The sequence below is a fragment of the Nematolebias whitei genome, chromosome 2 (assembly GCF_014905685.2).
Source record: "Nematolebias whitei isolate Nwh7 chromosome 2, NemWhi1, whole genome shotgun sequence".
Classification (NCBI taxonomy): domain Eukaryota; kingdom Metazoa; phylum Chordata; class Actinopteri; order Cyprinodontiformes; family Rivulidae; genus Nematolebias; species Nematolebias whitei.
Window position 1 is genome coordinate 23,415,371 of NC_056499.1, and position 13,985 is coordinate 23,429,355.

A 13,985-nucleotide genomic window follows, 5' to 3' on the forward strand; every position below is an offset into this window, starting at 1 on the left:
CATAAATCCAGTCTTTTATTTTGCCATAACATATAAATATATCAAATATCAATAATAATTTGATTTTTTTTTTCACAATATCACACCTACTGGTCGGAAAAGTCCCCTCCAACAGTCTTGAAATGGGCCACAGGCCACCAGTTGATAATCACAGTTTTAGCAGGTTTTGCAGCTCCATAGACATTTTATTTAGTGTGCAAAAGGGCAGAAATGGCTCTTTAGATCATAAAGGTTGCAAACCCCTGTTCTAGACAGTAAAAGGGATGAAAGACACATACTTATCATACAGTACAACATCGGGGAGCCAGATTCTGTCAGATGGAACACGGATTGTTGTGATGCCCAGAAAGTCTTCAGGACTCCATCTGAGTTTCATGTCAGTCCACTCCTACAGAAGAGAGGAAATAAATTATTTACAGGACAAAATAAGCAGTTTTATTTATTTGCATTTGCATCATAGCTGTTATTAAAAAGTTAACCTTTTTACTTTGGTTTCTGTACAGCCTGTAAGCTCATTACTTGATCTCATGCAAAGCGTGAAAGAGAAAACAGATAGCTTCCTCAGATTATTTTAATGAAAATGCTAAACCTGACTACTAGCAGCACTAATAAACCAACAGTACGTATTCTGTATAAAACATGCTATGCAAGTGGAACTACTGATTTGTAAAATACATCTGATTTAGAAAAAATATGTTATGACAGAAAATATGACAAACCATCATGTAGGAAATTATAAACTACCAACTTTTTATTATAAAAAAAAGTGGCCAGTTTTGTAAATGACATCAGTGATGGATAGATATCATTGCAAAGGCCACTGCCTTTCAATTTCCTTTTTTGCAGGATGCCATTTATCACCTGAACAGAAAGCACTGAAAGCCAGTGCCTGGTCTGATAATTTATTAGATGCATGACAGATAAGACATCCAAGTCCGTGTAGAAGGATGACAGGAGTAGGCGAAGGGGGAGAAGTGGGCATGAGGAGGCAGGTGTATGGGCACAGGGCCAAATGGGCTCATATAGATGAGAGCTGTCACCAAAATGTCACCAGACCTGATTAAAAAGTCCTGTAGAGGGACAAACTGTGTCCACCTGTCATCCAAGATAGAGGCCGTCTCAAAATGCCTTCACAGGCTTTACAGGACACTGATCACCAAATATGTGTACCTACATGTTTACAGATCAATTAAAGGCCCAGAATTCTTTGAAGGAAATACGTTTCACCCAACACATTTCATGCTATAGTTTTGGACCAAGATCATTTTATGTTGAGAAAGATTGTAGCCATGTTGGTGAAACCTTAAAAAAAAAAAAATGTTCTGGATGGTCTAATGCAATACTGCATGTTTTCACACTCAGACTACGAGTTGAGTGTCTCTGATCTACCAACACACCAACTTTGAGCTGAATATTAGCACAGTTGACTGAGTTAAATTGTAATTCACTGCAGTAACCATCTAGAACTGAACTGACTCCAAAAGCCAATCATTTGCAGGTGTACAAGTAAGTAACAGCTCATGAAAGTTTCATAACCATCCACCCATTTTGAATTAGTTTGCTAACAAACAGATTAGTTAACAGGTTAACTCCATCCGTTTATGCTAGTTTTAAACAAAGATTTCATGCAATATAGCACTTGGAGTATGTGCTGTGAATGATTCTCAACTACAACCACATCAAATTTGAGCAAACTGTAAAACCATCTGATCTACTGCCATTCATAAATGTTTTAAAGTCTGCTGACTGTGGCAGCCATCTTTATTTAGGTTGGTTCCTGAAGTTCATCAGCATTAAAGGTATTTCCTGAAAATTTTGAATAAAATCCTTTGGTGATTCAAGAGAGATTTTACTAACAGACAGACAAAGTTCACCCTAATTGATTTGATAAACCAAATATATTGCACTATTGAAAATATGTGTTCATTGAAATTGTTCAGTGGTTCGTGATATATTTCGGTAACAAACATGCACAGACATGGGCCAAACATTATGATTCACCTTTGCCCTTTGGTGCTAAGCATCCATCCATCCATTATCTTTTACCCACTTCTTCTATTGGTGCTAAGCAATAATAATAAATAAAGTTATGTGCACAACTTCATATTTCTTTACTTGCCTGTTTCATCCAAACATTGGTTGTCATCAATTGATTTTTCTCATCCTAGAATGAAAAAAAAAAAGTTTTCAAGAAATTATTGGCTCAGAATGTACCCATTCTGTGACTGGATTTACACTTGTATCATCATTTACTTTAGATGGGCTTACATAAACCTTCAAATAATTAAGCACAATTTATCCTCACCACATCAACAAGTTGGGAGATGGCCAGGCCAAACCTCACACGGATGGTCTGGTTTAGGTGCGCCACAGGGCGAACCCATTTCTGATAGTTTTCGAAGAGATACTTGAAGAGCTTGTCCTCTGCTTTCGCATACAAGGAGAGCTTTGGAATCCCTGAAGAGACAAAAGATTTAGCGTGTAGAGAGTTTATTCAGTAACCTTCTCCAGCCTTCCTGCAGTTTTTAGTTGCAGAGGTTCTCAAGGTGACCTCTGTGCTAAGGTTTCCATTTCAAGAGACTAACAAAAGATTTGATAGAAGTGCACTGAAAACAAGATGTTCCAGTAATCAAAGGAGCAACGTGGGAGATTTAGTGACATTGTAAAATAATACCAAACTGAAGCCCTGCTTCACCCTCCCCTAAGAGAAGCTGTGGTGGTTCTTCAAAACATACAAAAATACCCATCTTGTATGACTTTTCAGTTTGTCTTTTGTGAGCTAAGACATAACTTGAGTAAATTATAGATAGCTTTAAAGTCAAGTCAAATGTGTAAGGATGGTACTTTTCTGTGGCCCGGTTTGTGTCTGTTTCCCTCGTGCTTCCTCGTTAGTTTCCATTGTTGCCACCTGTGTCTCGTCCCAGCTGTTTGTCATCATGTCTCGTCTTCTCCCAGTATTTAAGCTGCCCTATTCTGTCTTGTCCTTTGTCGGGTCGTCTTCGTTGGTACTCTCCCTTGGGTCTCCTGAGTCTTGTCCTGAGTCTTGTCCTGAGTCTTTCCCTGAGTCTTCCTGGTCCCTCGAGTTCCCCGTGTCTCTCTTGTCGCCTGAGTTCCCCGTGCCTAGTTCATGTAAGTTTTGCTGCTCCGTCAGCTTGTTTATTTTGTACTTTTACCATTGCCTCCTTCCTTATTCATGTAAGTTTTGCTGCCCCGTCAGCTTGTTTATTTTGTACTTTTATTTACCATTAAAACATATTTTTTGTATATCTGCCGAGTTGAGTCCCTGTTCTGCACTCTGGGTTCGCTCTTAACCGCAAACCATGACAAAATGTATTTATAAAGCACATTTAGGCCAGCAGCTGTTACCAAAATGCTTAACAATAAGATCAAGATAGTAATTAAATAAAAAAATAATAACAAGATGTAATTAAAAACATAAAAAAATAAAACCATAAAAACACAAAAACAATGAGAAACAATAAAATACTAAGTCACACTGTGTTAAACTTCAGTGACTACAGATGTGTTTTTAAGAGATTTAAAAACAGGGAGTGAAGTGGACCGTCTAATGTTGAGGGACAGATTGTTACAAAGTTTAAGGCCAATGACTGAAAACGCTCGATCTCCTCTGAGCTTCAGACTGGTTTTTGATACAACCAAAATCAGCTGATCAGATGATTTCAGCACCCAAGAAGGAACATGTAGTTCCAATATGTCAGAGAGGGTATGAGGCCATTTATGTACTTAAAGGTCAACAGGAGAATTGTAAAATCAGTTCTGTCACGCACAGGGATACAGTGAAGGGAGGACAAAACTAGTGAAATGTGCTCAAACCTATGCGTTCCTGTTAATAGCCGAGCTGCAGCATTTTGGACGAGCTGGAGACGTGAAAGGGACACTTGACTAACCCCAACATAAAGCGCGTTACAGTAGTTCAGCCAGGTTGTAATGAATGCATGGACTATTTTTCAAGGTCAGATCTAGTCAACACGGACTTAAGCTTAGCTATCTGCCTTAACTGGACAAAGCTTTTTTGTAGAACAGTTATTCTGTTTATTAAACTTAAAGCCAGAGTCTAAAACCAACCAAAGATTCACAACAGATCGCTTAATATATGGCTAAGAGAGTCAAGATTTACAGGATCAGAGACAGTAGGGTTAAACACAACTTCAGTTTTCTGATCATTAAAACTTAAAAAATGTGAAGTCATCCATGCCTTGATGTCATAGAGACATTTTAACAGAAGGTGAATGGAGCAAGAACTGTTAGGTTTAAAGTGCAGAAAAAAATCTGACAATCATCAGCATAACAATGAAATGAAAGACCATGTTTCCTCAGGATAGACGTCACCCCAAAGGGAGCAGATAAAGTGAAAACAAAAGAGGTCCAAGAATTGAGCCCTGTGGGACCCCACAGGAAAGGGGCACTGGCGCAGATTCACTATTTCCAACCTTAACACAGAAATTCCTATCACTTAGGTAAGAATGGAACCATTCTAATGCTGCACCAGTAATCCCAACTCAGTGTTCTAACTGTGATATAAGGATACTGTAATCAACATTATCAAAAGCAGCGGTAAGGTCAAGGAGTACAAGTATCGCAAACTGACCAGAATCATTTGCTAACATAATGTCATTTCAAACCCTAACTAAAGCTGTTCCGGTGCTGTGTAATTGTTTAAACAAGACCAGTGCTATTTTAAAATATAAATTGACTGCTTTAAGTCATAGAGAAAGCCTGTTTTTTAAGGACTCTAGATAAGATTTTTAAAAGAAGTTACAAAAACTTCATTTTTTTTTTGCCAAAGCATCCACTTAACAAAATACACATTGTTGCAACAAAAATGCGCAGAACATTAAATATGAAAGTTTTAATGTCACTAGCAGAATTATTGCATCGGATACCCATCAGCTAGCCACAAAAAAGAGCTGGTAAAATATATGTTAAATGTTTGCACTGCAGTCTCTAACAAAGTGTCATCAATTGGCGTCTGAATGACTGTATATATTTTTAGAAAATGTGACACTATACGGCTGTCAACTAGAGAAAACTCAGCAGGTTTGTTTTTGTCTGAGCTGAAGTCAGCTAAATACCATAAGATTTCCAGCAAATTTTCAGGCCTTTTGTGTGAAGATGTTGACATTCAGCATATATAGTAACCAGATAAAACTTTGAAACTGTACGTGCAGTGAAATCACATTTCATTTAAACTTTGGAATGTAATGACTGGATGATGAACATTTTTAGAGAATGAAGCTTCGCAAATGGTCTCACTTCCAGACTTTGGAAGGATGTCAACCCTATTATTTAAGCTTGTTGCTTTCCTGTAGCAAGTCTTAACTGCACTAAAATATGATGAATGCATTAAATACATTTAAAATGACTTCACACAAATGCATTAATCCTGCATCATAAACCAGCCTTGTAACAGACTCAATTTATTGCTTGAAAATGTGGCTGGAAATCTGTAACATGACTAAGGATTTGAGTCACTCTCTCAAAGTGTGGATCTATACACGCAGGACTCAAAGACCCTCAGTCAACGGCCGTGTGATCAGCAAAGACATCATCTCCTAGTCTTCTTCTGTAATGTGCCTGAATAACAAATGGATGAAAAGCAAGCCACATATTTTATTTTTTTATTTAGCCTTTATTTATACAGGTAGTCTCATTGAGCCACGAGAACTCATTTTCAAGAGAGACCTGTTTAGGGAGCACATGGTGGGGGTTAAGGGCCTTGCTCATGGGCCCAGAGTGGGGCGAATGAAGGTGGGGGCAAGTGTGGGTGTTTCACCTACCCCACCCACAATTTTGATGTTGTCGGGGCCGGGGCGTGAACCGGCGATATTCGGATCACAGGCCCACCTCTCTAACCTCTGCGCCACTACTCCCCAAAATATAATCTACTGGTTTGGCTTTTCATCACCAAGAATTTACAACTGGAAGACACAAATATGTAGTTGTAAAATGTTTAATAAGAAGGACAAGAAAGAAATTTACAAGCTGTGGAGTCATACGTATATATTGAGATGACACGTTTCTTTTTCTTCATCTGCTCCCTTCGTCAGAGATTGCCACAGCGAAATAACTCGCACGAAGACTTGGAGATTGTTTTTACACCTGATGTGCTTCCTGATGCAACCACAGAACACCGAGCTACCACAGCCCTCTGTGTGGAGCAGAGAGCTGCCATCTAGGGCGCCCAGGGGAGCAGACGGTGGAGGTTATGGGCCTTGCTCAAGGGCCCAGAATGGGGCAGATGAGGGTGGAGGGAGGTGTGGGTGTTTTACCTTTCCCTTCCACATTTTGATGTTGTCAGTACAGGGAGTTGAACCAGCGACCCAACTTTTCTAACCTCTGCACCACCACCACTCCCCCATATGTTGAGATGACACTGATTGAGTAAAAACAATATGTAATGTTGACTAGTTCACTCAGCGTTGTGTTCATTATTGTTTTTGTTTGTTTGTTTTTACTGTAGGGTGGCTGTGGTCCAGCGGTTAGAGCAGTCGTCCTCCAATGCAAGAGTTGGGGGTTCGAATCCACCAGCAGCCACATGCCAAAGTGTCCCTGGGCAAGACACTGAACCCCTCATTTCCTCCAATGTGTGTCCTATCAGTGCATGAATGTGATCTAAAGCACTGATTAGTCTCTTTAGAATGATTTTGTTGTATAGTTGTACTATATCTTTGTAGAGATATAGTATAGTGCTGAATGAATGGGTAAATGAGGGAACAGATTGTATTTTAAAGCACTTTGAGTATCTTGATAAGATAAAAAGGCACTATATAAGTACAGTCCATTTACCATTTATCGTTGGAATGAGAAATATTAATGACACAGTAGAGCATTAAGATCAAATTCACACACACACACACACACACACACAAAACAATACAATAACAATATTGAGCTGCAGATGTTGAGAGTTTTAAGAATAATAAATTATATGGAACACTTGACTACAAGGAATCAAAATGTATATCATCTGAACCAAAAAAAAACAAAAAACTAAAGACTTTGATGAATGAAACAAAAGACTAAATACAAAGAAATGCTAAATTCTTGTGAAAACACAAGTGAAAAATAATGAACTCATACAAACACATGTGAATGCAATTACTATAACTACATTTTTTTCTCCCTTTTAACCCTGTTTATTTGTATGATCAGCTCAAGACATGTCCGTTTAATCACAACTTGTTCATGAAACATTGTTTCTTACAGTCTTCTTAAGGACCTCTTTCAGATGCCTTGTTGTCTTAACAATGATTTTTTTTTTTATTTCTGTATGCCTTTCTGTCAAGTCATACTCATGTATTTAAATGACATTATCATTGCAACATTAACTTCATATCAGGTTCTAATTCAAGGTGTGCAGCATTAATTATTTTCCCACCTTTTCATTATCTGGGGTCTTATTATTGTTATAAAATACTAAAGCTCTGGAGACATCACTACATTACTGTTTATTGTCATTTCCCACAACATGTGTAACTTGTTTCTATTTTTCTGTTTGAGTGATTTTCCACCAGGAACTTGTCACATAAAAAAACTCGACGAGGCATTACTTGTTCATATTACACTCACGCAGTGAGTGGCACAGGTGGCACGGGCACAGCAGTGGAATCAGCAGCAGCAGTCTGAGGGAGGTGGGCGCTCCTCCTGCTCCGAGCATTATATCAAAGTTGGCACTGGACACAAACAGCTGGTCCCTGAGGCATCCCAAAGCTGAACGATAAAACACAGTTATTGTTTAAAAAAAAAAAAAAAAAAAGACAAGAACAAAAATGATGTATAATGAGAAATAAACAGCACTTTAAGGGTGATAGCTTTGAAAAATAGCTTGGGGTTAAAAATTTGGTTTCCAATGTTGTCATTGCCTTCGTAACACGCTTTGATAACACACCTTAAATAAGACGAAGCAACACCCTGCACAAAACTAAAATGCCCTCTACCTTTACCTTGCTATCAAGACCCTTACAAAGGTAATAAACCATGCATGAGAATTCAAAGGCTGTGCACGTACTTGCTCTGGATCTCTCCCATCAGCACAGAATCCAGCATGGCAGTGGTTGTGAAGGTGGAGGGAGTCTTGACAACAGCATCAGTGCTGCATCGCTCTCCTCCATTCCACGCAGACTCTTGTTCTCGCCTCTCGCAGACGCTGCTGTGCTCCCTGCTGCCTCCAGCTGAGCACAGGCAACACATCCTCATCTCCCCCCATCTCGCCTCCTCCTCCTTTTCCCTCTTCAGTGTCCGCTCCAGCCCCTCCACCCAAACCGACAGCATCACTGCACTTAGCTGACAAATCTAGTCACTAACCACAGACAGGAATAGCCGCTCCCCAGACGTAGCCACTCTGCTGCCTGAAAAACAGCAGCCAATGACAAACTGTGATTCAGATTTTCCTGATGGTTTGCAGGCGATTACCAAGAGATTCTGCACATCTGGCTGTGGTCATGGCCATATATGTGGAGTGGATTTCCATAAATTTTATATTTTATACTAGAAAAATGACAAACTGTAAGAACATGTATGTCTTAATTGCACTCTTAGGGAATTAGGAGGAAGCTCATCTCTGACATTTCTTGATGTATTTCAGTTGAGTGTATGCAGGGGGACATTTTTGGTTCATTATATAACAAACAAAAGCAGTAAACCTTTCACCCGTGTTCATTTATTTCTAAATTATATAACCTAAATACCACTGGTGTAGTCTATAATTACCTGCCAAGTAATTTGGCAACGATCAAGTCTTGTTATCACCCACTGGCAAAGGAGGAGCGATAATATTGTTGCCGCTGTTTGTTGGTCTATACTTTTAGCAAAATATCTCATGAACCATTGGATGGATTTTAATGAAAATTTTAGGAAACAGTCATAGAGTGAACGTCTACAAATTTTTAAAATTTGGAGTCAATCAAATTCAACATAGCCACCACAGTGAAGCAGCATTTACCAATACAAAAACCTTTTTAACTTGTTCAGTTTTGCAACGGTAATAGCTAAAGGACCTCATTAAGACATACAATGAGTGTTAACACGTACCTAGTGGGGCTGAGGAACATGGCTGTGACAATTCTCTTGAATTAAAAATGGTGTGCAGTGTGCATTGCCTTAAAAATGTTAGGCCTTTATTTAAGCTTTTGGTGCATTTCTTGTAATAAAATCTGTACCAAAGATCAACAAAGTCCATGCTGTACAAAAGATGTTTTAAGCATCACATAGGCGCATTCCATTAAGTGCCACTTTTACAGAAAATGTTCTTTAAACCATTAACTTTACTGGCTTTAACCTTTCAGCGTTGTGGTGTTGCTGGTGTCTATCTCCTCCAGTCATCATGCCCTGGACAGGTCACAAGTCCAACACAGTACATGTACAAATCAATGAACCATTCACACCCACTCTCACACAAATTAATTTACTAACTAACCTAACATGCATGCTTTTGTTTTATGGGGGAAAATCAAAGTTCACAGAGAAAACTCATCCATGCAGACAAGGACATGAAAAGACCACACAAAAGGGCTCCAGGCCGGGAAACCACTGGCGACCTATGCTGGGAGGTGACAGCATGAACAACCGCATTGCCTTATTTTTATATTCGTTTTATCTATTTACTTAACTGATCATGTGTTTTCAAGGTTTACCTCACTTGATGACAGTTGTAACTTGCTGCATAATGAAGACTTCAATGAGTGATACTGGCTGCTGGTGAAGCTCCTCCCATCTGAATCGCATAACTCCAAACTAACGATTGTTGTCTTATTGTACACCTCCTCCCATTCGGTAGGTTATTTTTTCTGTTGGGAGAAACAAGACGATCCACACAGTAAGTAGCAAGACTTATCATACAGAATGGATATGTGTACGTGCCAAATTAACAAATTGGACGGTAATAATTATTGTCATGTACTTATTTTTTCAGATGAGATCCGTCAGTTACTGCAGTGCTTTGCTCCTGCTCCTCCTGATTCCCAGTGTCTGTCAAAGTGGAAACATCTTGGTTCTACCAGCTGAAGGCAGCCATTGGATAAACATGGAAATTCTTCTTAAGGCTTTGCACTCCAGAGGACACAACATCACTGTTGTACGTTCCAGCAACAGCTGGTACATCAAGGAGAACTCTTCTTACAGCACCATCACTGTTCCTGTGGAAAGAAGCTTCTATCAAAACTTTATTACCAAAGTTATATTTGACCTCATACAGTTTGAACGAGGTGCTTTACCTTTGACAAGCTTTCTTCAGGCAAGTGTAGGCCTGCTCACCACTTTCATTGAGATTCACAGAGCTGTGGGGGAATTTGTCTCAGCACTGCTGGAAGATGCAGAATTGATGAGAACATTAAAAGAGAGCAGGTTTGACCTGGTTCTTACTGATCCCGACTGGGGCCATGGAATTATTGTGGCCAAGTATTTGAATCTTCCTTTGGTTTATAATGTTCGATGGTTAATATCTGAAGAAGCTCATTTTGCCATCGCTCCTTCACCTTTATCATACGTTCCTCTAACAGGATCTGTCTCGACTGATGAGATGACTTTTTCCCAGAGAGTTAAAAACATGATTTTATATTTTATTATCCGAATCCATGAATTTGTGGTGAACAAAGACACATACCAACCGTTATGTGATAAATATCTTGGGCCCAATAATGACTTTGATCAAGTTAAAACCGACGCAGACATTTGGCTGATGAGAACTGATTTTGTGTTCGACTATCCTCGTCCCACAATGCCTAATGTTGTGTACATGGGAGGGTTCCATTGTAAATCTCCAGAACCACTTCCTGAGGACTTGGAGGAGTTTGTGCAGAGTTCTGGTGAACAGGGAGTCATCGTCATGTCTCTGGGAGCTTTTGTACATCAACTACCCGATGACTTGGCTAATGAGATCGCTGCAGCGTTAGCTAAAGTACCCCAGAAAGTAATCTGGGCCTATAAAGGTAAAAGACCAGCCTCTTTAGGAAACAACACTTTAATGGTTGACTGGATGCCACAAAAAGACCTTCTAGGACACCCCAAGATAAAACTTTTTGTTGCTCATGGAGGAACAAATGGAGTCCAGGAGGCAATTTGTTACGCAGTCCCAGTCGTGGGTTTGCCCTTGTTTTTTGACCAGCATGACAATCTGCTCCGCCTGCAATCAAGGGGGGCAGCTAAAGTTCTGAATCTGGTTACAGTCGACAAAGATGATAACTTCCTAAAAGCTCTGCAGGAAGTCCTCAATGAGCCCTCCTACAAGATGCACATGCAGAGACTTTCCAGACTGCACAATGATCAGCCGATGAAGCCGATGGACACGGCCGTCTTCTGGATAGAGTTTGTCATGAGACACAAAGGAGCTGCTCACCTGAAAACACAGTCCTACAAAATGTCCTGGTATATCTACCACTCTGTAGATGTAGTCCTCTTCCTCACTGCAGTAGTTCTGCTGATGATTTTAACTACGGTTTTATTTCTCAAGTGTTTATGTAAAGCAGTTTGTAGAAGCAAGGTAAAACGTGACTAATGTATATGTTTGTACATTTTGTCACTACATGCAACAAATTTAGTCTCTTACTCATCAATGTTTATAGATGCAGTGGGAACAGATAATTATGTAGGGGGAAAGGTTAATTATTGTAAATGCTTGTTTATGAATTTAATTTTGAAGGGGCACCACTCAGCTTTGAGAGAAAATGTGTCAGAACGTCGGTCTCACCAAATGTTATTATTTAATTACCTCAAATTAACCTTTCTACATTTGTTCTTTTGTAATGAAAATCTCAGATGTCATAAATTAAACACACAAACTTCAATGAACAAATTTGTGACATTTATTTGGCTATATATGGACAAATAACTATTGGAAATTATTGCTTACATTTAAATGATGGCTTTGCTTGACAACCAGAGTTTATGGAAATTAACCTTGACTTTTAACATAAGCTGGTTAGCAAAAACTACCAGGTAAATGGAATTATTCAATGTGATTACCCAAAAGAAATAGAAGGCCCAAGTAGTAAATGTAATATTCTGAAGCTATTCAGCAGGGCAAATTTAACCAAAAGGGAGACACTTTGTTTATGCATCAATCCAATGGTTAAATTTGGATCTTATATTTAAGGGAAAATAATTACTGAACTGAGTTAATACTAATTTGTGGAAATTTAATTTTAGAGGACATCAAAGATCATACTCCAGAGTAATAGACCTCTTTCTCCTACCCTGGAGACGACTTCAACAGCTGCCGTTTGAATACCAGATATTAGACTCCCTCTCTCACTCTGCTTAGATGGTCTGTGACGTGACGGTGGATGTTTCTTTCATGCCCCCTGGGCATCAGTGGCAAGTCAGAGGCCTGGTCACTGGCTCCAGTGGTCAGCCAACAGCTGTACTTCTCCAGGAGTTCTGGGTCACTGCTATTCTCTCTGGTGATGGAGCTGTAGGTGTCTCTCTGAAGTGCTGAAAATGGTTTTATCAAACTTGGCTAAAACTGAAACTTTCTGTTTTATACTCAAGCTTAGTTAGGTTGTTTGACTTCTTCCAAAAGCTCCCTACTCCTCCTTCCTTGAGATCCCCCTTTTGACTTCCTTCTTCAGAGGTCTCTCTTAAACTTCCTCCCTCTGCGGAGGTCTTTCTTTGATTACCTTCTAAACAACTTTCTACAACTCCCCTCCAAGGGAGGAAGCATATTGAACTACCCAATTAGGGAACAGGATGGACGTTTAGCTTTAGAATTTATTTGGTTTAACTTTATGAGTAAATTTAAAGAATTACTTTAATTTACTCTACTGAAAAGTTCTTGACTAAAATAAATGTAAAACACAACTGTAAAACACTTCCAATCATCTCGAGAATAAATCTTCACAAAAAAAAAAACACTTTTCATTAACTTTGTGAACTGACAAGGTGAGACCTGAACATAGTTTGTCAGCTGTAAAAACAGAAGAAACGGGACAGTTATTACAACTTTCCAGCACAACAGTTCACATTTCATTAATCAGAAACAACATATAATTTTCCAATAGCCTTATGAACTAAAGTTTGTGTCAGTCCTCTGAATGGAGCAGGGGAAGATCGTGACTGTTCACAGAAAGGAGTTCCTTTGAACACCGACAATGGCTCTTTCTGTTATCATCCAAAATATGTGACCCTGGGAGTTTAATTCGATCCTGTCATAAAATGTTACCTGCATTTTCTTAGGTGTTCTGTTTAAACTCAGAACAGTCACTTTTGGGTTCACGGGAAGGGCTTCTCAGATATTATCAAATTTACTGGGCATCTTGATGTTTTTGCATCAGTAAAAGTCTCTTTTGAACACTGTATATATAGCATAGATGTTGCAACCATCATACGTTAAGGGGATATGTCCCCCCCACATTCACATACTGTTCATTTGGACACCACACCCACACACACACACACACATTTATCATGAAACATTAGTTCATTCGGCACAGTTTCTCTTTCTTCGTGAACAACTCCATTCCACTTGATTAATAGGAGAATACTCAAAGCACTAAAAATCCACTCCAGGTTTTCCTGGTTACCTCCAACTCTACACAGCAGCCTGTAGTGTTTCTCCTCTGCGTCTCCTGCCTCGGCTGAAGGTACACAGGTGGAAGATGAGAGACACCTGTGTTGCTCACTTGCCAGCTTAAAGAGCTTAGTGCAGGCAGTTGTTGACCGGGAAGGTAAGAACATAAACATATAAACATGTTGGGATGCTTGAAGTAGAGCAGTAGAGAGAGTTGTAGTGTTCAGGTGCATTAAAGTTGAAATGTCTTTGAAACCCCACACCCTATTGTCCACAAGCTTTGTGAAAAACATCATTTAGATGAGGAGTGTTGAACACAAGTAAAACATGTCTAGCGGTGATGTTTTTAATTTTTCTATAAACAACAATCTGAGGCTGTGTGTTAAAGTGCATTAAAGTTGACACGTCGTTCAAACCCACAGATGAATGTACACAAACTTGGTGAGAAACATGCTTTAAATGT

At 39.3% G+C, this 13,985-nt stretch overlaps 2 protein-coding genes across 2 annotated transcripts in view; one reads left to right on the forward strand and one right to left on the reverse strand.

The window, feature by feature from the left end:
- Positions 1 to 7,678, reverse strand: part of chrna5 (cholinergic receptor, nicotinic, alpha 5) — a 10,237-nt gene extending 2,559 nt beyond the window's left edge. Inside the window, exons 1-4 of the mRNA XM_037690881.1 lie at positions 7,591 to 7,678; positions 2,306 to 2,457; positions 2,120 to 2,164; positions 279 to 388 (exon numbers count right to left, since the gene is read on the reverse strand). Of these exons, the coding sequence (XP_037546809.1) occupies positions 279 to 388; positions 2,120 to 2,164; positions 2,306 to 2,457; positions 7,591 to 7,678 (395 nt within the window). The remainder of the gene's footprint in view (positions 1 to 278; positions 389 to 2,119; positions 2,165 to 2,305; positions 2,458 to 7,590) is intronic.
- LOC119423470 (UDP-glucuronosyltransferase 2A2-like) lies at positions 7,090 to 11,512 on the forward strand. Its single transcript, XM_037690871.1, has 2 exons — positions 7,090 to 7,109; positions 9,955 to 11,512. Exons 1-2 carry the CDS (start codon positions 7,090 to 7,092, stop codon positions 11,510 to 11,512), a joined length of 1,578 nt encoding a protein of 525 aa, XP_037546799.1.
- Positions 11,513 to 13,985: the final 2,473 nt, after the last annotated feature.

Coding starts and splice junctions, on each gene's coding strand:
- LOC119423470 (XM_037690871.1), top strand. CDS start 7,090: ATGAACTCATACAAACACAT. Junction 7,110..9,954: donor ATGAACTCATACAAACACAT/GTGAATGCAATT, acceptor CAGTTACTGCAG/TGCTTTGCTCCTGCTCCTCC.